We start from the raw sequence: 21694 nt of genomic DNA, 5'->3' as shown, positions 1-21694 counted from the left end.
TGAAGAACAAACATCTTATTCAAGCTGGCAGACACATGATGAGCTGTGCAGAGAGTGATATGCAAAAAGGCAGGAACCCAGATCACATAAAGGTTTGCAAGCCAGAGGAAGGAGTTTTTATTCTACGAAAGTGTTGGGAAGTTGTTGGAAGTTAAGTAGGAATGTCCCTTGTTTTTTTTGTTTGTTTGTTTGGTTGGTTGGTTTTTGTTATAGTTGTAGATAGACATAATACCTTTTATTTTATTTGTTTATTTTTATGTGGTGCCAAGGATTGAACCCAGTGCATCACACATGCTAAGCAAGCACCCTACCACTGAGTCACAACCCCAGCCCTCTCCTGATGTTTTAAAGGTGATTTTTCAGTGCTTACTCTGACTGCTCTCTCAGCAAAAGAAAAATGAAAAAACTGGTAAGGAGAGAATAAGAAGATAATGGTGTTGTGGATCAGGGAGGTGGCAGAGGAGATGGAGGGAGGAGTGGACATAGAGGCTGTTCCAGAGGTGGAGCTGACAGGACCTGCTGATGGCATGAATGTGGGGGACCAGGACCAGGAAAGTGGCAGAATTGAGTCCTAGTTTTGAACTTGAGCATCTAAATGGATGGAGACACCACTTAGGCAAAATCTGAGGAGAGCAGTTTTAGGGTCGAGAAGTGGAGTGGAATCAAGGATTTCTCTCTTGCCTGCATTAAGTGTGAGGTTCTTTGGGGAATGATACTGCCCCGGACACTGCCTGGGTGCTGACTCTGCTTTGTCTTCCAGGTGAACCTGTGTTTGCATTTTGTTCATGAACCAGAAACAGTATCAGTCATTCCTTTAAACAGGAGCATGCAGCGTTCTTTGTATAAATAATAATCTGTTGCTGGGATATGATAGAAATTGTAGTTGAATTTGTTTTTTAAAGTTTATGATAATTCTATAATGTTATTGTTTTTATAATATGCTATGAAAGAGGAAATATGTGGTAAAGATCCTCATCAGTGGGAAAGGGAGGAAAGGGAGCTTGGCATGTGTATAAACATTCTGGGGGCATGTGCAAGACAATTAAGTGAAATTAGACTCAAACCATTCTTATGTCAGCCACCAGGGGGCATCATCAGCCCAGAGCAGGTTGATGGACATATCAGGCAAAGTGGCACAAGTCCTACCATGCAAAGAACTGTTTATCTCTACAGGATGTGTAAAAGTTATGTTCTTAATTTTATTTATGAAAATACCCATGTTGATAGATCAAGAGTACCCCATTAAAAACAAATTACTGGCATGCTCCTGTAATTCCAGCTACTCAGGGAGCTAAGTCAGGAAGATTGCAAATTTGAGGCTGCCCTGGGCAACTTAGCAAGACCCTGTCCCCAAAATAAAAAATTAATTAAATAAGTAAATAAATAAATAAAGGGTGGGGTATAACTTAGTGGTAGAATGCTTACCTAGCATTCGTGAGGCCCTGAGTTCAATCCTCAGTACCACCAAAATAAATAATCAAATATCAGTTTGGGGACATATTGAACAAGAGGATATGTTTGTATTTTTAAAAATTATCTCTCTCCTACTTGAAGCAAAATTAAATGTAGATATTTGTTCAATGGTTTATATCTGGAGAAACTCTTATTTCCTATATTTGACTGACTAATATTTACAACTTAAAGTTTGAAAGATGACAGTGGACTGTTCATTCTATAAAACCATCACAATTTGGTTTATTTAATTATTTTTTATGGTTTAAGGTATGTAATTTCTACTCAGGACTGAAAGACTAGAATTCAGAACTAGAATAAATTGGGAGTCTACTCAACTAATTTCCATAAACTAGTCCCTCTTTGTGAAGGAGAGGCAGTACTGGGGATTGAACCCAAGTGTGTTCTATCACTGAACTACATCTCCGTCCTTTTTAAATTTTATTTTGAGGCAGAGATTTGCTAAGTTGCAGAGACTGGTCTCAGACTTGTGATTCTCCTGCCTCAGTCTCCTGAGTCATCGGGATGATGGGCAGTCCCTCGTTTTTTGACTCAGTGAAGTCTCTTGGAAAATCAAACTCAAAAGAGTTGAGAGCAGAAGACTGTTTCTCAGTTCCCTCTATGGTTCATCTCTGAGACCAAGAGAAAGTGCCACATCTCAGTACAAACATCAGCAGAAGAGTTAAATGGAGCAGGTGTGGAGGATCCCTTTGTGCTTCTAGGAACATTGCCAATACAAGAATCTCATCAGGAAATGAAACGAAGCTGGGCACAGTGGTGCATGCCTGTAATGCCAGCTGCTCAGGAGGTTGAGGTAGGAGGCAGGAAGATCAAGAGTTCAAAGCCAGCCTCAGCAAAAGTGAGGTACTAAGCAACTCAGTAAGACCTTTTCTCGCAAAATAGGGCTGAGAATGTGATCTGTGGTCAAGTGCCCCTTAGGTCAGTCCCCAGTACCCTGTCTCAAAAAATAGGGGAGGGGTGACTGGGGATGTGGATCAGTGGTTATGTGTCCCTGAGTTCAATCCCTGGTACCAAAAAAAAAAAAAGGGGGGGGGTTGGTGGGGACTAGCCCTGGCTTTGCTTTATTTCTGAGCTTGCATGCTTGAGAAAGAAAATAGCTATGTCAATCATTCTTGTCAATGACCTTATTTACCTTGTGATATCACACACATCAGAGGGTATTTACCTATTAAATCTCTCTTTTTTTTTTTCCCCCTCAAGCTTTAAAATGAAATATATTGAGTCATCATCATCATCTGTTTTTTTTGTTTTTTTTTTTTTTGTGCTAAAGATCAAACTCAAGGCCCTGTGCATGCTAGACAAGTGCTCTACACTAAGCTACACCCATCAAGTCTTTTTTTTTTTTTTTAATAAATTCTCTCTAAAGATAGAGATGGTTTTCTCATGTTGATGCTGTGAATGTGTGTAGTATTATCTATACTAAAAACGCTCTTATTCTTCATTGTTAGAGGAAAAAGGAACTTCAGGCATCCAAATTCTACTTTAGAGTGGTATATCCTAGAGCAGCTGTCTGTCAATGTTTTCTGTCAAGGTGTGAATAGTATTTTAGACTTTTGAGGCCAGTATTTTAGGCAGTATGGGCCATATGTGATCTCTTGTACCATTTTACCTTTGTCCTCATAGTACAAAAGCAGCCATAGATAACATATAAACAAATGAACATATGTACCAGTAAATCTTTATTAATGGACACTAAAATTTGAATATCATATAATTTTCATATGTTACAAAATATTATTCTTTTTTTTTTTTTTTTTTTTTTTTTTTTTTTTTTTTTATTGTGAACAAATGGGATACATGTTCTTTCACTGTTTGTACATAGAGTAAAGGCATACCATTTGTGTAATCATACGTTTACATAGGGTGATGTTGGTTGATTCATTCTGTTATTTTTTTCCCCTTCCCCCCACCCCTCCCATCCCTCTTTTCCCTCTATACAGTCCTTCCTTCCCCCATTCTTGCCCCCCTCCCTAACCCTCACTCTAACCCTAAAACTAACCCCTCCCACACCCCATTATGTATCATCATCCACTTATCAGCGAGATCATTCTTCCTTTGGTTTTTTGAGATTGGCTTATCTCACTTAGCATGATATTCTCCAATTTCGTCCATTTGCTTGCAAATGCCATAATTTTATCATTCTTTATGGCTGAGTAATATTCCATTGTATATATATGCCACAGTTTCTTTATCCATTCATCAACTGAAGGGCATCTAGGTTGGTTCCACAATCTGGCTATGGTGAATTGAGCAGCAATGAACATTGATGTGGCTGTATCTCTGTAGTATGCTGATTTTAAGTCCTTTGGGTATAGGCCAAGGAGTGGGATAGCTGGGTCAAATGGTAGTTCCATTCCAAGTTTTTTAAGGAATCTCCATACTGCCTTCCAGAGTGGTTGCACTAATTTGCAACCCCACCAGCAATGTATGAGTGTACCTTTTTCCCCACATCCTCGCCAACACCTGTTGTTGCTTGTGTTCTTGATAATCGCCATTCTGATTGGGGTGAGATGGAATCTTAGGGTGGTTTTGATTTGCATTTCTTTTATTACTAGAGATGTTGAACATTTTTCCATATGTTTGTTGATTGTTTGTAGGTCTTCTTCTGTGAAGTGTCTGTTCATTTCCTTAGACCATTTGTCGATTGGATTATTTGTAGTCTTGGTGTTGAGTTTTTTGAGTTCTTTATAGATTCTGGAGATTAGTGCTCTATCTGAAGTATGATTGGCAAAGATTTTCTCCCACTCTGTAGGCTCTTTCTTCACATTGCTGATAGTTTCCTTTGCTGAGAGAAAGCTTTTTAGTTTGAATCTATCCCAGTTGTTGATTCTTACTTTTATTTCTTGTGCTATGGGAGTCCTGTTGAGAAAGTCTGGTCCTAAGCCGACATGTTGAAGATCTGGACCTACATTTTCTTCTATAAGATGCAGGGTCTCTGGTCTGATTCCGAGGTCCTTAATCCATTTTGAGTTTAGTTTTGTGCACGGTGAGAGATATGGGTTTATTTTCATTTTGTTGCATATGGATTTCCAATTCTCCCAGCACCATTTGTTGAAGAGGCTATCTTTTCTCCATTGCATATTTTTGGCCCCTTTGTCTAGTATGAGGAAATTATATTTGTTTGGGTTTGTGTCCGTGTCATCTATTCTGTACCATTGATCTACCTGTCTATTTTGGTACCAATACCATGCCGTTTTTGTTACTATTGCTTTGTAGTAAAGTTGAAGTTCAGGTATTGCAATACCCCCTGCTTCATTTTTCCTGCGAAGGATTGCTTTAGCAATTCTGGGTTTCTTATTCTTCCAGATGAATTTCATAATTGCTTGCTCTATTTCTGCAAGGTACATCATTGGGATTTTAATTGGAATTGCATTGAATCTGTATAGCACTTTTGGTAGTATGGCCATTTTGACAATATTAATTCTGCCTATCCAGGAACATGGGAGATCTTTCCATCTTCTAAGGTGTTCTTTAATTTCTTTCTTTAGTGTTCTGTAGTTCTCATTGTAGAGGTCTTTCACCTCTTTTGTGAGATTGATTCCCAAGTATTTTATTTTTTTTGAGGCTATTGTGAATGGAGTAGTTTTCCTAACTTCTCTTTCTGAAGATTCATCACTTATGTATAAAAATGCATTGGATTTATGAGCATTGATCTTGTATCCTGCTACTTTACTGAATTCACTTATGAGTTCTAAGAGTTTTCTGGTGGAATTTCCTGGTTCCTCTAAGTATATAATCATATCATCAGCAAATAGGGATAGTTTGAGTTCTTCTTTTCCAATTCGTATCCCTTTAATTTCTTTGGTCTGTCTAATTGCTCTGGCTAGAGTTTCAAGGACGATATTGAATAGGAGTGGTGAGAGAGGGCATCCCTGCCTTGTTCCAGATTTTAGGGGGAATGCTTTCAGTTTTTCACCATTAAGAATAATATTAGCCATGGGCTTAGCATAGATGGCCTTTACAATGTTAAGGAACGTTCCCACTATCCCTATTTTTTCTAGTGTTTTGAGCATGAAGGGGTGCTGTATTTTATCAAATGCTTTTTCTGCATCTATTGAAATAATCATGTGGTTCTTGACTTTAAGTCTGTTGATATGGTGAATTACGTTTATTGATTTCCTGATGTTGAACCAACCTTGCATCCCTGGGATGAAACCCACTTGATCATGATGCACTATCTTTTTAATACATTTTTGTATGCGATTTGCTAAAATTTTGTTGAGAATTTTTGCGTCGATGTTCATTAAGGAAATTGGTCTGAAATTTTCTTTCCTCGATGTGTCTCTGTCTGGTTTAGGTATCAGGGTGATATTGGCTTCGTAGAATGAGTTTGGGAGGGTTCCCTCCTCTTCTATTTCATGGAATACTTTGAAAAGTATTGGAATGAGCTCTTCTTTAAAGGTTTTGTAGAACTCGGCTGAGAAACCATCAGGTCCTGGACTTTTCTTTGTTGGTAGGCTTTTGATGACTTCTTCTATTTCATTACTTGAAATTGGTCTATTTAAATTGTGCATGTCCTCCTCGTTTAGTTTAGGCAATTCATAGGTCTCTAGAAACTTGTTGATATCTTCGAAATTTTCTATTTTGTTGGAATATAGATTTTCAAAATAGCTTCTAATTATGTTTTGTATTTCAGTCGTGTCTGTTGTGATACTTCCTTGTTCATTCCGAATTTTGGTGATTTGGGTTTTCTCTCGTCTTCTCTTTGTTAGTGTGGCTAAAGGTTTATCAATTTTGTTTATTTTTTCGAAGAACCAACTATTTATTTTGTCAATTTTTTGTATTGTTTCTTTCGTTTCAATTTCGTTGATTTCAGCTCTGAGTTTAACTATTTCCTGTCTTCTACTACTTCTGGTGTTGGTCTGTTCTTCTTTTTCTAGGGCTTTGAGCTGTAGTGTTAGTTCATTTATTTTTTGAGTTTTACTTCTTTTATTAAATGCGCTCCATGAAATAAATCTTCCTCTAAGTACGGCTTTCATAGTGTCCCAGAGATTTTGATACGATGTTTCTTTGTTCTCGTTTACCTCTAAGAATTTTTTAATTTCCTTCCTAATATCTTCTGTTATCCATTCCTCATATAATAGCATATTGTTTAATCTCCAGGTGTTGGAGTAATTTCTGTTTTTTGCTCTTTCATTTATTTCTAGTTTCAATCCATTATGGTCTGATAAAATACAAGGAAGTGTCTCTATCTTCTTGTATTTGCTAACATTAGCTTTGTGGCATAATATATGGTCTATTTTAGAGAAGGATCCATGTGCTGCTGAGAAGAAAGTGTATTCACTCTTCGTTGGATGGTATATTCTATAAATGTCTGTTAAGTCTAAATTATTGATTGTGTTATTGAGATCTAAGGTTTCTTTATTCAATTTTTGTTTGGAAGATCTGTCCAGTGGAGAGAGAGGCGTGTTAAAATCACCTAGTATTATTGTATTGTGGTCTATTTGGTTTCTGAGATTGAGAAGGATTTGTTTGACATACATGGGTGAGCCACTGTTTGGGGCATAGATATTTATGATTGTTATGTCTTGCTGATTTATGGTTCCCTTAAGCATTATGAAATGTCCTTCTTTATCCCTTCTGATTAACTTTGGCTTGAAGTCCACTTTATCTGAAATGAGGATGGATACCCCAGCTTTTTTGCTGGGTCCATGTGCATGGTAAGTTTTTTCCCATCCTTTCACCTTTAGTCTTTGGGTATCTCTTTCTAAGAGATGAGTCTCTTGCAGGCAACATATTGTTGGATCTTTCTTTTTTATCCAATCTGCCAGTCTATGTCTTTTGATTGATGAATTCAGGCCGTTAATATTCAGGGTAATTATTGAGATATGATTTGTATTCCCGGTCATTTGACTCATTTTATTCATTTATTTGCTTATTTTTGACACGACTTGGTTCCTCTTTATTTGAGAGTTCCTTTAGGATATCTCCTCCCTTTGCTGATTTGCTTCTTTGTTTTTCATTTCTTCTTCATGGAATATTTTGCTGAGAATGTTCTGTAGTGCTGGCTTTCTTTTTGTATATTCTTTTAGCTTTTGTTTATCATGGAAGGATTTTATTTCGTTGTCAAATCTGAAGGTAAGTTTTGCTGGGTATAAGATTCTTGGTTGGCATCCATTTTCTTTTAGGGCTTGAAAAATGTTATTCCAGGCCCTTCTAGCTTTTAGGGTCTGGATTGAAAAATCTGCTGATATCCGTATTGGCTTCCCCCTGAATGTAATTTGGTTCTTTTCTCTCACAGCCTTTAAGATTCTGTCTTTATTTTGTATGTTAGGTATTTTCATTATAATGTGCCTTGGTGTGGGTCTGTTGTAATTTTGTGTATTTGGAGTCCTGTAAGCCTCTTGAACTTGATTTTCCATTTCGTTCTTCAGATTTGGGAAATTTTCTGAAATTATCTCATTGAATAGGTTGTTCATTCCTTTGGTTTGTTTCTCTAAGCCTTCCTCAATCCCAATAATTCTCAAATTTGGCCTTTTCATGATATCCCATAGTTCTTGGAGATTCTGTTCATGATTTCTTACCATCTTCTCTGTTTGTTCGACTTTGTTTTCGAGGTTAAATATTTTGTCTTCAATATCTGAGGTTCTGTCTTCCAGGTGTTCTATCCTATTGGTTGTGCTTTCTATGGAGTTCTTAATTTGGTTTATTGTTTCCTTCATTTCAAGGATTTCTGTTTGGTTTTTTTTCAATATCTCTAACTCTTTATTGAAATGGTCTTTTGCTTCCTGTATTTGCTCTTTTAACTGTCTATTGGTGCGTTCATTCAATGCCTGCATTTGCTCTTTCATTTCATCGTTTGCTTCCCTTATCATGTTGATTATGTACATTCTGAACTCCCTTTCTGACATTTCTTCTGCCATGCTGTCATTGGATTTTATTGATATAACATCCAGATTTGTTTGAGGCATTTTCTTCCCTTGTTTTCTCATATTGTTCAGGTATCAGTGGACTGCAGAGATGTTGCAGATTTCCTCTATTGACTTATAATGTCCCTGAAGATTGCTAGTGTATCCCCTCTTATCCTTCAGTAGCCTGAAGTCTTAGAGGAAGTTGATACTTCGGTGTTCCCCTAGGTAGCTGCCTCTCTAGGGGTGGTGGTCTTCAGGTGGGGTATATTCCCTGCTAGAGGGCAGAGGTGCCTCTACTTGTTGACCAATGGTCATCCAAAGGGGAGCTAGACTGCGGGCTAAGGCAATGCCTGTTTGGGCCTGTGTCTCTGGTTTTACTGTCTTTGTGGGAAAACCTCACTCTGCGGGGAAGACCCACCCGGTGGGGAGGTCTCACTAGTCCGTTCCCCTCCTAGAGGTTCTCCTCAGTCCACAACTACCGCCTGTGCAGGGCAGCCTTCCCAAGCAGCGTTTCCAGGGGCCTGGACCTACCTCCTGGGCTTGGGAGCCCTGCCCTTCGCAGACGAGTCTCCTTTGGTGGCCCCTCCTCAGAGAAGCTGCCCACAGTCCTGGAACCTTCGCTCCACCCCTCAGCTGGTCTCTGTGTAGCTCTTTCAAGAAAAGGTGCTTAGATCCCCGGCTCAGACCGTGCTTTGCACCTAATCACTTGGCTATGCGACCCCTCCTCTGAAGAGTCACTTGGAGCCTCGTACATATGCTCCAAGCCCCAGTGACCCGTCACTCGTCTCTTCCTCCAGGCAGGTGTTCTGTGTGGGCGCTTGGAGACCAAGCCACTCACTGCGCACCTCCACCTCCTCAGGACAGCCCCCTCCCCGTTGTTCAGGCAGTTGCTGAATCCAAATAGTTCGCCACCCAACTCTTTCTCTGGCAGCCCCCGGAGCCCTGGCAGATTGGTCCAAAAAACCAAAAAACCAAGCGGTGTGCTGCTCGGCCTCCTCTGCAAGGTCTCCCACTTTCCGAGCTCACTGTTCCAATGAGGGTAGATGTGTCTTACTGCCTGGGCAGGGCAGCCTTCCCAGGGGCCCAGACCTACCTCCTGGGCCTGGGAGCCTCACCCTTCGTAGACGAGTCTCCTTAGGTTGTCCCTTCTCAGAGACGCTGCCTGAAGTCCTGGAACCTTCACTTCGCCCCTCAGTTTGTCTCTGTGTAGTTCATTCAAGAAAAGGTGCCTAGGTCCCTGGACCGGACCTTGCTATGCACCTAATCGCCTGGCTATGCGACCCGCCCTCTGAGCAGTCACTTGGAGCCTCGTACATATGCTCCAAGCCCCAGTGACCCGTCGCTCGTCTCTTCCTCCAGGTGTGGGCGCTTGGAGACCAAGGCACTCACTGCGTACCTCCACCTCCTCTGGGCAGCCCCCTCCCCGTTGCTCAGGCGGTTGCTGGATCCAAACAACTCGCCGCCCCACTCTTTCTCTGGCAGCCGCTGGAGCCCTGGCAGATCGCTTCAAAACCAAGCAGTGTGTCGCACAACCTCCCTTGCAAAGATCCCCGCTTTCTGAGTTCACTGCTCCAGCAGGGGAGGTGTGTCTTGCCGCCTGGGCAGGGGTAGCCTTTGCAGGCAACGTTCCCAGGGGCCCGGACCTCCCTCCTGGGCTTGAGAGCCTCACCCTTCGCAGACGAGTCTCCTTAGGTTAGAGAATCTGCCCGCGGTCCTGGAAACTTCAATCCGCCATTTTTTCGCTCCGCTTCGCTGTCCGTTTTTACCGCTCCGGCGGGGGAGGGGCGACCCGCCGAGTCACTGTACTTCACAAAGTTCTCTGCGTTCCAGGGCTACTGCCCCTTCGGGGACGCCTCCCCTATGGGAGAAACTCCCCGGGCGGCTTTGAGTTGGTCCCAAGTCACTATCTCCTCTTTTGAATCTTGAGTCCTGGAGCAACATGAAATGCAGCCGCCCTCTAGTCCGCCATCTTGAACCCTCCAAAATATTATTCTTGTTTTGATTTTTTCCAACCATTTAAAAAATGTAAAAAACCATTCTTGGCTTTTAAGCCATACAATGACAGGCAGCAGGCCAGACTTGGCCATTGGTCCATGGTTTGCAGACCCCTGTCCTAGATGGATTAATAATTGGTAGTTCTAAAGGACCACCTAGGGGTGTGAGGCTTAGGGAGTAGTCACAAGATATTACAAGTATGAAGTTACTCCTGGATCTGTTAGGAGAGAGGAGAGGACTAGTTTAGAAACTGATATGGATGGGACTTGAGGAAGAAAAGGAGAGAGTGAAGCCAGGAATTTCCTCAGTTTCTTTCCTTGTGTTTTCCGTAGTTCTAATCTAAGCAAAATGTCTAGCCAAGTAGCAGAGTAATACAGAGTAATTCAGATGATCATTTGCTGCACTCAATTGCCTTGACAAGCTTTTCCAGTTTGAGCTGTAATAAATGGTGTGTATGACAAAGAGCGAAAGTCTAAGCTTTCTCTAGCAGGAACACATCTGAGGCTGGTTCTTCCTCCACAGGAATCAGCACTTTAAAATTTTCTGCTCTTTATATCCTCACTATGACCATCATAATGTCAAATGTTGCTTGCATCCTCCTTATAACCTAAGACCTTGACTCTAAGTTCTATGCTTTGAGAGTCAAAATTAAATCTCCCATGTAGCCTTCCTCCTGAGTATAGTGCTGGAACTGTGCATCCCTGCTGTTTGGTTGAGAAATGTCATCAACCTTCTGCTGCTGCCCTGGTTGAGTGTGCTAAGAGGAGAGTAGACCCAGCTCTCTCCTCCTCCTCCCTGTTAAAAGTAACATCACAGGACTCAGTTCAGTTCTTTCCTGCTGAACCCAGCACCTCACTTTACCAGTTTCTGCATATCCTTTCTTGCCTGCCCTGTGCCTATACTGTGAAATCTGCCCTAATAATTACTTGTCATCCAATTCCCAGCTGGCGTGTCCTGTAGGAGCTCATGCCTCACAGCAGCATCCTCACCTGCCCATGTCACCTTGACTCAGCTCTCTGCCCTGGCCCCAGCCCCTTAGCCATCCCCATCTTCCTAACCTTCTTGTTGCCCATGCCAAGCTCCTCCTAGCCCCCTGCTTTACTGCTCCTACCTTTTTCTTAATTTACCTGATGTGCTTCCACACATTTCTTTCGTTCTGTCAGAGTAGAAATAAACCCCAGCTTTGGGTAGAGGGGTGGTATTATCAGATTCTGATTTAGCAACTTGTGTTTTTCCTTTTTGTACACATTTCAATGGAATATCAAGTATCAGGGCCAGGGATGCAGCTTATAGGTGGAGTGCTTGCTTCTTAGCACACCAGGCCCTGCATTCAATTCCCCAATTAAAAAAAAAAACAAGTATGGGTTATCAGTTTGAAGATGTATTAACAAGCTGATACGTCATATTTTTTAACCCACCCTAGCATGGATATATTTAAGTCTCCTTTTATTTTCTTTACATTTTCAGATTTTCCATCTTTGACTGGACCTGATTTGCCACACCAAGAGTTAGTACAAGAAGATGATCTCTTCCATGGCCAGTCTTCACAAGCGGTTGCTCCCACTCTCTCTCCTCTGACAGGTAATTCGAAGTCCACTGATCTCTTATGGAGAGGTGCACTTTCTCAGGAATCCGGCTCTCCGGATAACTTGCAAAAACTATTCAAGACTGATCAAACGACTACACGGGTTCCTGTTTATAAAGAGAATGTCCTTTCTCAGAATTCACAGTTTTCCTCAGAACTAGAAATAGCTCATCCACTGCCTGAAAATGCAACTACCTTCCCGGCTCCAGTGGCTGTTGCTTCTCTGCCTAACATCGCTGCTACTGTGAAACCTGTAGTTCTTCCACTTACCAGTACTTCAGTGAGACCCTCTGTGACTTTTCAACCATGGGTGGCCACCACAATGTCACCTGTAACCACTGTCACCTCTCAGCAGACCAAAGCCCCCATTTCCACAGTTTTTACATTTGCCATGGTTACACCTCAAGCTAAGACTACAGTAGCAGTTCCAATTACCATCTTTCAAGCATCTACAGACTCGACAGGCACCTCAGAAACTGTGCCCTTTAGAGAAATGCTGACTTCAAATGTAGGGTCTGGGCATAAATCTGCTGCACTTTCTTTGTCAAATGTGGAGTCTTCTGCTACAAATACTATTTCTCAGAACAATGGGAAGGCCAGTGTAGTCAGTTCATCACTGAACAGAGTTCCAGAAAGCCCACATAGCCTTCCATTTGAAAAGTGGCTTCTTATGGGTACCTTGCTCTTTGGTGTTCTGTTCCTGGTGATAGGCCTCATTCTCTTGGGCAGGATGCTCTCAGAATCCCTTCGTAGGAAACGGTACTCGAGACTCGATTACTTGATCAATGGAATCTACGTTGACATCTAAAGGCAAAAGTAGCATCTCTTGATCATTTAGTAACTAGAAACCAAATGCACTGAAATTCTGCTGACTTGCTGGTCTCAATAGGAGGTTGTATTTTGAATACAAGAAAATGCCCCTTACTAATTTCTTTTAGTTTGTTTTTTAAGGAGGAGGGAGTAAAGAAACCAAATTAGGTAATTTGAGTGATCTGTCTCTAAAATACTGGCTGAAAATAAAGCTCTACCTAAAATAATAAAGTGTAATTGCCATATAAATTGGGAAATTCATCTGGCTTTATGCAGGGAAAAAAGTTAGGATGTCTGGGTTCCAATTTGTTAATATTTCTGGTTCCAGATAAATTCAACTGTTTATGATATTAGCTTTAATGGATTCGCTTTTCTTTTTATATGAATTCCAATAAAACTTATTCCAGATGTATTTCCTTCCAATTAAATATTTGAATAAATCTTTTGTTACTTGGTAATGTTCTTGTAAAGTGACACATCCAGCTGGATAACTTTCAATTTATTCCCACCAACAAAATGATGAAATGATGAAAATATGTGTTCCAAGTTGAAATGACAAATTTCTTTTCCCGTCAATGAGCAAAGAGGTTCCTTTGGGAGACTTTTAGCAGAATATCAGCCTATATGGAGACAACAATAAAAGCCAATTGTAATAAATGGCCAAATCCAGTTGGGGTCTGTTCTTTCTTTTTGTGTTAACATTTTCTTAACTTGTACTAATTTTAAGATGTACCAGTATTTTTTTTATAAATCTTTATCTAAACCTGACCAGCAACCAATTTTAGCTTTATTTGGAACAGCATTAGAAGTAATATATAGCACTTAGATTAATATACTATAATTTTTATTGATTGGTGTTGTTGAAATTTCTGAGAAATGCTTATAATAAACTTGCCGGACAAGTTTAAGGTGGTACAACTGAGTCTACGAGGCCACATGGGTCAATTTGATACCTCATCTCTCTGGATGTCAGTTTGCTTATCTGTAAAACAAGAAGTTTGATTTCTTCCAGGCATAAACAGGATTCTTTAAGATAAAAATGGACTTCTGGTGAGCTGTTCATACAGTGAGCACTAGAGGGCAGTAGCTGGTTAAGCATAGCCTTGAAGACAAATGTAGAAAATGATAGAAATGGGCTCCCCTCTTACTCCTCCTCCTTCCTCACCTTGTCCACTCCCTCTGCTCTCCTGCTGCCTCTCCCCCTTCCCCTTGGTTTATGGTTAAGCTCATAAAGCACATTAAGACGAAAGCTAGTCTATTGAAAATACTGCTTTTCATATATTTTGCAGCTTAACAGCTTGACACAAATCTCCAAGGGGTTTACATAAGCTTTAAGTAGGTTGAATAAATAAAACCTTGAGTCAATTTAATTTAACAAGTATTTATTGAATATCTACATGTAGACCAGAATCAGATTAGTTAACCAAGTGCCTTGGAATTTTAAAATGTCTCCTCTCTTTGATAATGGATTTGGAGAGTGAAAATAAGGCTTTCTCTGGGTGTTTGTAAAGTTTCTGGTTCTCCTGTTGTTTTCTGTCCACTTTTTTGGGATCTTTTTTGATGGGGAGACTATGCAGGAGGCTGTAGCAGTGAGATATTGTGGAGATGTGAGTTGTAGGGAAGCATCTGAATTTAAGACCAAAATTAAGGGGAGACTCCTGCACTTGCTATTTATTTATTTTTGAGATGGGATCTTACTGTGTTGCCCAGGCTAGCATTGAACTCTAAAGCTCAAGCCATCCTTCTACCTCAGTCTCAATAGTAGCTGGAATTAGAGGAATGCACTACTAAGATTGGATATTCTCGGATGACTTTAACAGTGACTAGCCTTTGTGAACCTCTCAGACTAAGCATGCTGAATCATGAGCCCTCTCCTTTCATTTGTTGGAAGTAATGGCAGCAGCCTAGAACAGGTGAGAAGACTAGGAAGAACCCCTCCATCAAAAATATCCTCTCTCCAGCTGGGTGTGGTAGTGAACACCTGTGTTCCCAGCTACTCGGAAGCCTGAGGTAAGAGGATTGCTTGATTCAGGAGTTCCAAGTCCATCCCAGGCAACATAATGAGACCCCTCATTTTCTCAAATGAGAAAAAAAAAATCCTCATTTCATCAACATGACACCCAAGATTGAGAGATTGCTCAAAACAGCTAATGACTCTAAAGGATGAAGTCTATGACTCATTCATCCCAGATGAATATGCTGCATTCTGGTTTCTCCATTACCCTTGGCCTGAAACTCCTTGGCTCCCAGATCATAGCGCTACCAGTTATCCACCCAAAAGCCAGCCCCACTTTTGCATTTTGTTACAGGTTGGAAGTTCCAGTTTCTCTTTCCCAGCCCCCTCTGCATTGAGGGTTGGTCTATGACTAAATTCCAGATGAATGGAACCCTACTGAGGGCTTCTAAGGAAAGTTTGTTAAGAGCACACTGCATGGAAGCAAAGCTCTTTTTTTTGCTCCCATTCCTTTAAGTCCTGCTTGGGATGCTGGACATGTGAGGACATAATACTCAGAGCTACTGCAGTCCTCCTGCCACAATTAGGGGAGAAACATTAACATACTAAGTATAGCAATGGAATATGGAAAGTGACTGGTCCCTGACGCCTAAGCTAAGTGATAAGACTAACTCTGGAACTGCCAACTTTAATCTTGTTCTCTGATAATATATCTCTAACATCTCTTTTAGTTGAGTATTCCATTACTTAATGGTAGAAAATGCTTATAAGGTCCTTATGCTCTGTGTCTAGAACACTTTTACATATGCTAACTCATTCTTATTATAACTTTTTGAAAAACTTTTATCCCTATTTTGCAGGTGAGGAAATTGAGGCAAAGAGAAGTATAAGTGGGGCTGCTGATGTAGCTCAATGGTAGAGAGCTTGAATAGCAAGTATGAGGCACTGGCTTTAATACTTAGCACCACATTAAAAAAAATAGAGGTATTTTTTAAAAAGAGGAGTATAAGTGACTGACCTGAGGTCATTCAGCCGGTCATTCTGGTTCCAGAGTTCTCACTCTCTATGTTCTTATATTTGGAATGATACACAGTGAATCAAAAAGAGGTTTGCAGTAGACAAGGCATATTCTAGATAACACCTTTTAAATGGTGTTGAACTGAATGATACCTTGGGCCAAAAGCATGGAAATAATAGGTCAGTGGTCTCATTCTGGGATAGGTTTCATTCACTTTCTCAGCCACCAAGAGCCCATCATCTTATCTGGTCACTGATGACATGGGCCAAGGCTAAGGGTCACTCTTCAGTTGAGAGCACATAGGAATAGAGAACCATCCTGTTCCCCTCTGTCCCTTCATCTGTCAATAGTACCACCTACTACCCAATCTCTCCTGTACTGAGCAACTTCATAGTCACACTCTTATTTTCTCTTCTGCCTCAGCCTCCATGTCCAATGTTTACCATATACTCATTTTCTTTCAAAGATGCATCTCAAAGTCAGGAATTTCCACTGCCACCTCCTGTTTGGTCTTTGCTGTGGTTTGACTATTTTCCTCAAAGTTCATGTGTTGGAAACTTAATCCCCAGTGCAACAGAGTTGGGAACATGGGGACTTTAAGAGGTGAATAGAGTGGCTGGGGATGTAGATCAGTAGGAGAACTCGTGCTTACCATGGACAAGGCTCTGAGTTGGATACCCAGCACAACATTTTTTTAAAAAAGGAAAAGCAAATAGACCATATAGGACTCTGCCCTCATGGATGGATTAATGCTGGATCATGGAAGTCAATTAGGTATTTGCAGGAGGGGGTTCCTGAAAGGTTGAGTTTGGCCCCCTTTCCTCTCTCTCTCTCACTCTTGCTCTCACTTTCTGTCTCATGCACATGTGCTTATGTGCTCTGGATCTTCTGCCTTCCAGGAAGGAATACAGCAAGAAGGCCCTTACCAGATACAGTCCTATAACCTCCAGCCTCCAGAACTATAATAAATAAATCTCAATTCTTTATAAATTACCCAGTTTCAGGTATTCTGTTGTAGCAGTGAAAAATGTCCTGTCACATGCTTCTCCTTACTTAGATCCCATGTCATACATTTCCTCCACACAACTTCAAGTTGTCTTAAAAGAACAACAGTCAGGTAGTAACTCATACATTATACTCTGTGACCCCCCTACCACCAACTGACCATGGCATAGCAAGGCTTCCCATGCTCTAGCCCCAATCTAACCATCCTCCATCTGCCTTCTCTCCCACAAAACCTGGGTTGTAGCTACACAACCCCTTCCATCATTTCTCAAATATGTTAGTCATTTTGATGAACCATGCTATTCTCTCTGCCCTTTCCCCTCTTCACTGGGCAAATTTCCCCTCATCCTTCAAGACCAAGGTCAAGAATCACCTTCAACATTGTCTCTTCTCCAGACTCTCCAAGGGGAGGTATTATTCCTTCTGGATTTCTGACACAGCTTTTGATTTATACCATGATTAAAACACTTCCTTGGTATCTTCTATCAGTTTATATATTACACTGCTAGACTGATCTGATAGCGTTTCTCTGATATGCCCATACTTAATAGTGTGTCTGGCACATAGTAGACACTCCATAAATGATCTCAAGTGAATTTGAAAACCTATATGTAGAAGGTCATTCCTTTCAGCAATCGGCAGTAATATGAGTTGGCTGTGTGTGCAACAGCTTCTATATCATAAAGAGAAAATTCAGTCAAGACTCCACTTACATGGATGTTTTAGGAGAATGGGATAAAATCCAGGTGCACAGTAATAAAGCATATGCTCTTATTTTAACTGAGACCATACGCTGAGGGACTGGTAGAGAAGCAATTGATTTTGTTCATTTTTCTCAGGACTGAGACAACATAGTTTACTTAGCCCATGGAGAAGATGAGCCAACAGATTAAATTTTTGTTTGTGTCCTTATATTTTTGGTTAATATATAATTAAGGTAACTTTTAGAGTCCTTTTGGAGCCAAAATAGAGCTCAGAATCTGTTATTTGTTCCCAAACTATGTCAGTCAGAGAAAGAATCCAAATTAAAACCTAGTGCTCCAATCATCCCATTCAATATTCTTCTACTGCATGGTAATACCTTGAATGAAGATATGTCTCTATGAAAATAGTACATCTAAGGACACACACCCAGCCATTAAGATGGGGAGGATTCAATTTTAAGTTTCAATCTCAACATATATTAGGCAATTTACAATTTCTTTTGTAAACATTTGTATTTACTCTTTTCTTAATAAGAAACAGTCAATACACCTGTAATCCCAGTGGTTTGGGAGGCTGAGGTCAGGAGGATTGCAAGTTCAAAGCCAGCCTCAGTGACTTAGACCTGGCCTCAAAATAAAAAAAGGGGCTAAGGATGTGACTCAGTGGTTAAGCACCCTTGGGTTAATCCTCAGTGTCAAAAAAAGGAAGGAAGGAAGGAAGAAAAGGAAGAAAGGAAGGAAGGAAGGAAGGAAGGAAGGAAGGAAGGAAGGAAGGAAACAAGAATACATAGGATTTGTTTAAGACTAAATTCTATAATTCTGATGATTACATGCAAATACTGTCTTTATCAAGCACCAGCAGAATTATCTCTGCAGTGTTATATTTGTTTTCACTTTTGTTTGTTTCTTGAGATGGAGTGTCTCAATGATGGAGTCTCTTTATGTTGCTTGAACTGGTCTTAAAGTCCTAGACCCAGGCAATCCACCCACTTCAGCCTCCCAAATAGCTGGGACTATAAGTATGCACCTTTATACCCAGTTTGCTTTCACCTTTTACTACGGATAATTTGTCTTCCTGGCAATATTGAAAGTGCTTGGGAGATTAGCATCTCTTGTTACATTTCCTTTTATCTGTTAGTCATTTATTGTTTGCCTTTTATGGTTAGGGCTCATACCTAATTTTTTCCCCTCATCTAATCCTAATTACAGTGCTGTAAAGGATAAGAAAATACAGCTTAGAGAGCTGAAGGACTCGTCCAACCTGGTCTTCCACCTCTCCCACCTGGTGTTTTCTGCTGTGACAGGTCCTCCTGTCCTGTATATTGAAAGTGATCAATAAAGATAGGTTAGTTTTAACATCTCTGGACTCCCAAGGTTTGATGCTTCTTTTAATGGCGTGAACAGAAACCAAATGCAGCCAGACAAGAATGATGAATTAGAAGTGGTGGGATCTTTCATAGGCCAGGCCTGTACCTCATCCTGCTGGTTCTTCTCTCTTCTTTCAACACCACTCTCAGCTTCCTCAACTTCTTAGGCCAGAGCCAGCATTTCCCTCCAGCATCTTTTCTGCCTTCAGAGGTGTGGCTTCCATAGGAAATAAGGACACTTGGAATAGACAGGCTTGGCTCGAGCCACCCTTCTCTTCAGAGACCTTTCTTATTCTCACAACCCCTGAAAACTTGCTTCACTATTAAAGGAAATAAAGAAACCTTTTCCAGCTATCATAACACCTAATGAATCACATCCACCTGTAGGCCTTTTATGTAGGTTTGTGCATAATAACTTTAAAAGAAGGAAGAAAAAAAAGTCCTGAAGAAATTGGAAAGGATAACGTAGAAAATATCAAATTTGGAGTTAGTGCACAAGTTTATAAGTAAGTGAGGATGAAAAGGTATGAATAGTAAGATTCTATGGACTAAGCAGATAAACCCCAGCAATTAAACTTATTAGTCTCAGCCAGTGTTCCCTAAAAATCCAGTAGGGCATTTCACACTAGGTTGACCAGGTACAGTGGCATCCAGGCCAAATGGGGCTGCTACACAGCCTCCTATTCAAATGCCCCAGAGTACAGGGGACAGGGACAGCTGCCTTTTTGCAGACAGCAAGGAGCTACAAAGAGTCATCTTTCCCACCGGCCCTGCCTTCCAGACAGGCATATTCATGCTCCAATTAGGTGCTGTAAGTCTCAATTTTCTTCATATCCTTTTCAGTCAACATCACATGCAATCTTAAAATTTAGGGCAGAGGGGTGGGGGATTAAAAATGTTTCTTATATTAAAAAAAAAAAAGGAGGGGAGGGGGCTGGGGTTGTTACTCATTCACAGACCACTTGCCTCGCATGTCTAAGGCACTGAGTTTGATCCTTAGCACTGCATGAAAATAAATAAATGAATAAATAAAAAATTAATAGGGGCTGGGGAGATAGCTCAGTTGGTAGAGTGCTTGCCTTGTAAGCACAAGGCCCTGGGTTTGATCCTCAGCACCCCCCAAAAAAAAAATTAATAAAAAAGGAAGCCCTGCATTAGAAGGATTCTGTCCAGCACTGGTACACCCACCCTCCTTTTGCTCCACCCACGTACAGAACTTTGGAAACCATTCCCAGCCATAATCACAAAACATACCCCTGGCTGGATTTATGACCCCCTCTACCTGCAGCACAGAGGAAAAGGCAAAACTTTGAGAAAAACAAGCACCAAGAGTTGATGGTGTGTGCTGAACTTTAAAATGTTATAAGACGGCGAAAAATTTTTTGGAAAAGAAACTATCTTCAAAATTATGCTGCATAGTAAAGTTAATGGAGCCCATATGTCCTCTACTAAAACTTAGAAAAACAAGCTAAAAACAATACTTTCACGCCTGCCAGGCTGAAATGTGATCTACTTCTTAATATTCACTCAACCCAGAGTCAAATGCTTTAAAATGGTAATGATTCCAAAGTGCAGCCCAGGCTCAGTGAATAAACAACAGACCTCAAATTTATGTTCCATTCTTAGCTCTGGACAAGCCACTTAATCTCATGGTTTCCTCCTCAATTTTCTCAGCTCTAAAATGGGGATATTGGTACTTGAGAGGTGTTTATGAGGTACACTAAAATGATTGTAAAGGCCTTTACAAATGTTTAATAACTGATGCTCTTTTTATAACTTGGCTTTATAACATCTTTTATTATTCATTCAGTGGTGTAGAAAATAAGTGAAGACAACCCAAGTGAGTACACAAGTTATTTATTCAGGGTTTTCCATTACTAAGGGAGTCAACCCCCGTTATTTGCATTTGGCAGAGACTCAAGGTAGGGAGGGGAGGGGGAAATGTTTCCAGTAAAAAAGAGAAGGGCTTTATGGATGCCAGGAGTGGAGGTTATCTGCAGGGGAGGGTGGAGGTGGGCTACCAAGAAGTCAGGTATATTATGTGATTGGTTTGGGGTACAGATTTGGCTTTCATATTTGATTGGTCCTGAGTTTGAAAGTGGGTAGGAATCCTGAGTTGGAAGCCAAGTGATTTTGCGCTCCCAGCTGATTGCTACTGAAGGTGTGGACCAGAGTTCTGTGGCTATGTATGGTCTGGTCACTGTCTACTGTCTGTATGTTCAGTCTCTCTGGAAAATGAAAGGTGAGAGGGAGGGATTCAACTATCTCAGGGGAAAACTACGCACCTGCCTAGGAGCCTAGAGAGTAACATTTTTTTTTACACCACTTTATCGCTTTTGGAAGGAGCAAATTTAGAAGACAAATTACTGAATCAACAGTGTTCACTCCCTTGAATGAATGGGCATGCCACTGGAGTACCAGGCAGGACAGCTGGGATCTCCATATGATGCTATCATGTACTCGGGGCGGAGAGAAGGAGGGAGACGTGTCTGAGATAAGTCATATTCCCTCCCAGGACCTCAGTTTCCTCATAAATAGGCTGAGAATTCCTATCTGTCTAGCCTATCTTAATGTTTGGTTTGAGGCTAAGTGGCCTAATATTTGTGAAAGAATTATTTTAAAGCAGGTATTTAAAACCCTATAAAAAAGGCATTTTAGAAAGCATTTTAGAAGTGTGGTAAGGAAAATTGGGGTATAAGCCTTTGAAGTTCTACCTAGTAGACTGTAGTCTTGAAAATTTCTACATGTCCTATGGGGAGACTGCCTGCATCTCGAGCTCATCACCCTTCCCACCCCCACCTCCACCCTGCCCACACCGCTACCCCTCCACTTTCAGCCCCAGTGAATGAGACCACCAGAAACACAGGAATCTCTGTTTCTGTAGGAAACCTGCATGTTTGACTTACACCTCTCACTCATTCATCCATTTATT

At 40.9% G+C, this 21694-nt stretch overlaps 1 protein-coding gene across 2 annotated transcripts in view; it reads left to right on the top strand.

The window, feature by feature from the left end:
* Positions 1–14110, top strand: part of Mansc1 (MANSC domain containing 1) — a 31075-nt gene extending 16965 nt beyond the window's left edge. Inside the window, exon 5 of one of the 2 annotated variants that reach the window (XM_047548730.1) lies at positions 11787–14110. In XM_047548730.1, coding sequence (XP_047404686.1) covers positions 11787–12712 — 926 coding nt within the window. In that variant the 3' untranslated portion in view covers positions 12713–14110. The remainder of the gene's footprint in view (positions 1–11786) is intronic. The other variant, XM_047548729.1, reaches the window with a different exon arrangement.
* The last annotated feature ends 7584 nt before the right edge of the window (positions 14111–21694 follow it).

The sequence above is a fragment of the Sciurus carolinensis genome, chromosome 4 (genome assembly GCF_902686445.1).
Source record: "Sciurus carolinensis chromosome 4, mSciCar1.2, whole genome shotgun sequence".
In the NCBI taxonomy this organism is placed as follows: Eukaryota; Metazoa; Chordata; class Mammalia; order Rodentia; family Sciuridae; genus Sciurus; species Sciurus carolinensis.
Note: the sequence above shows the minus strand (reverse complement) of the source record. Positions and strands in the feature narration are given on the sequence as shown.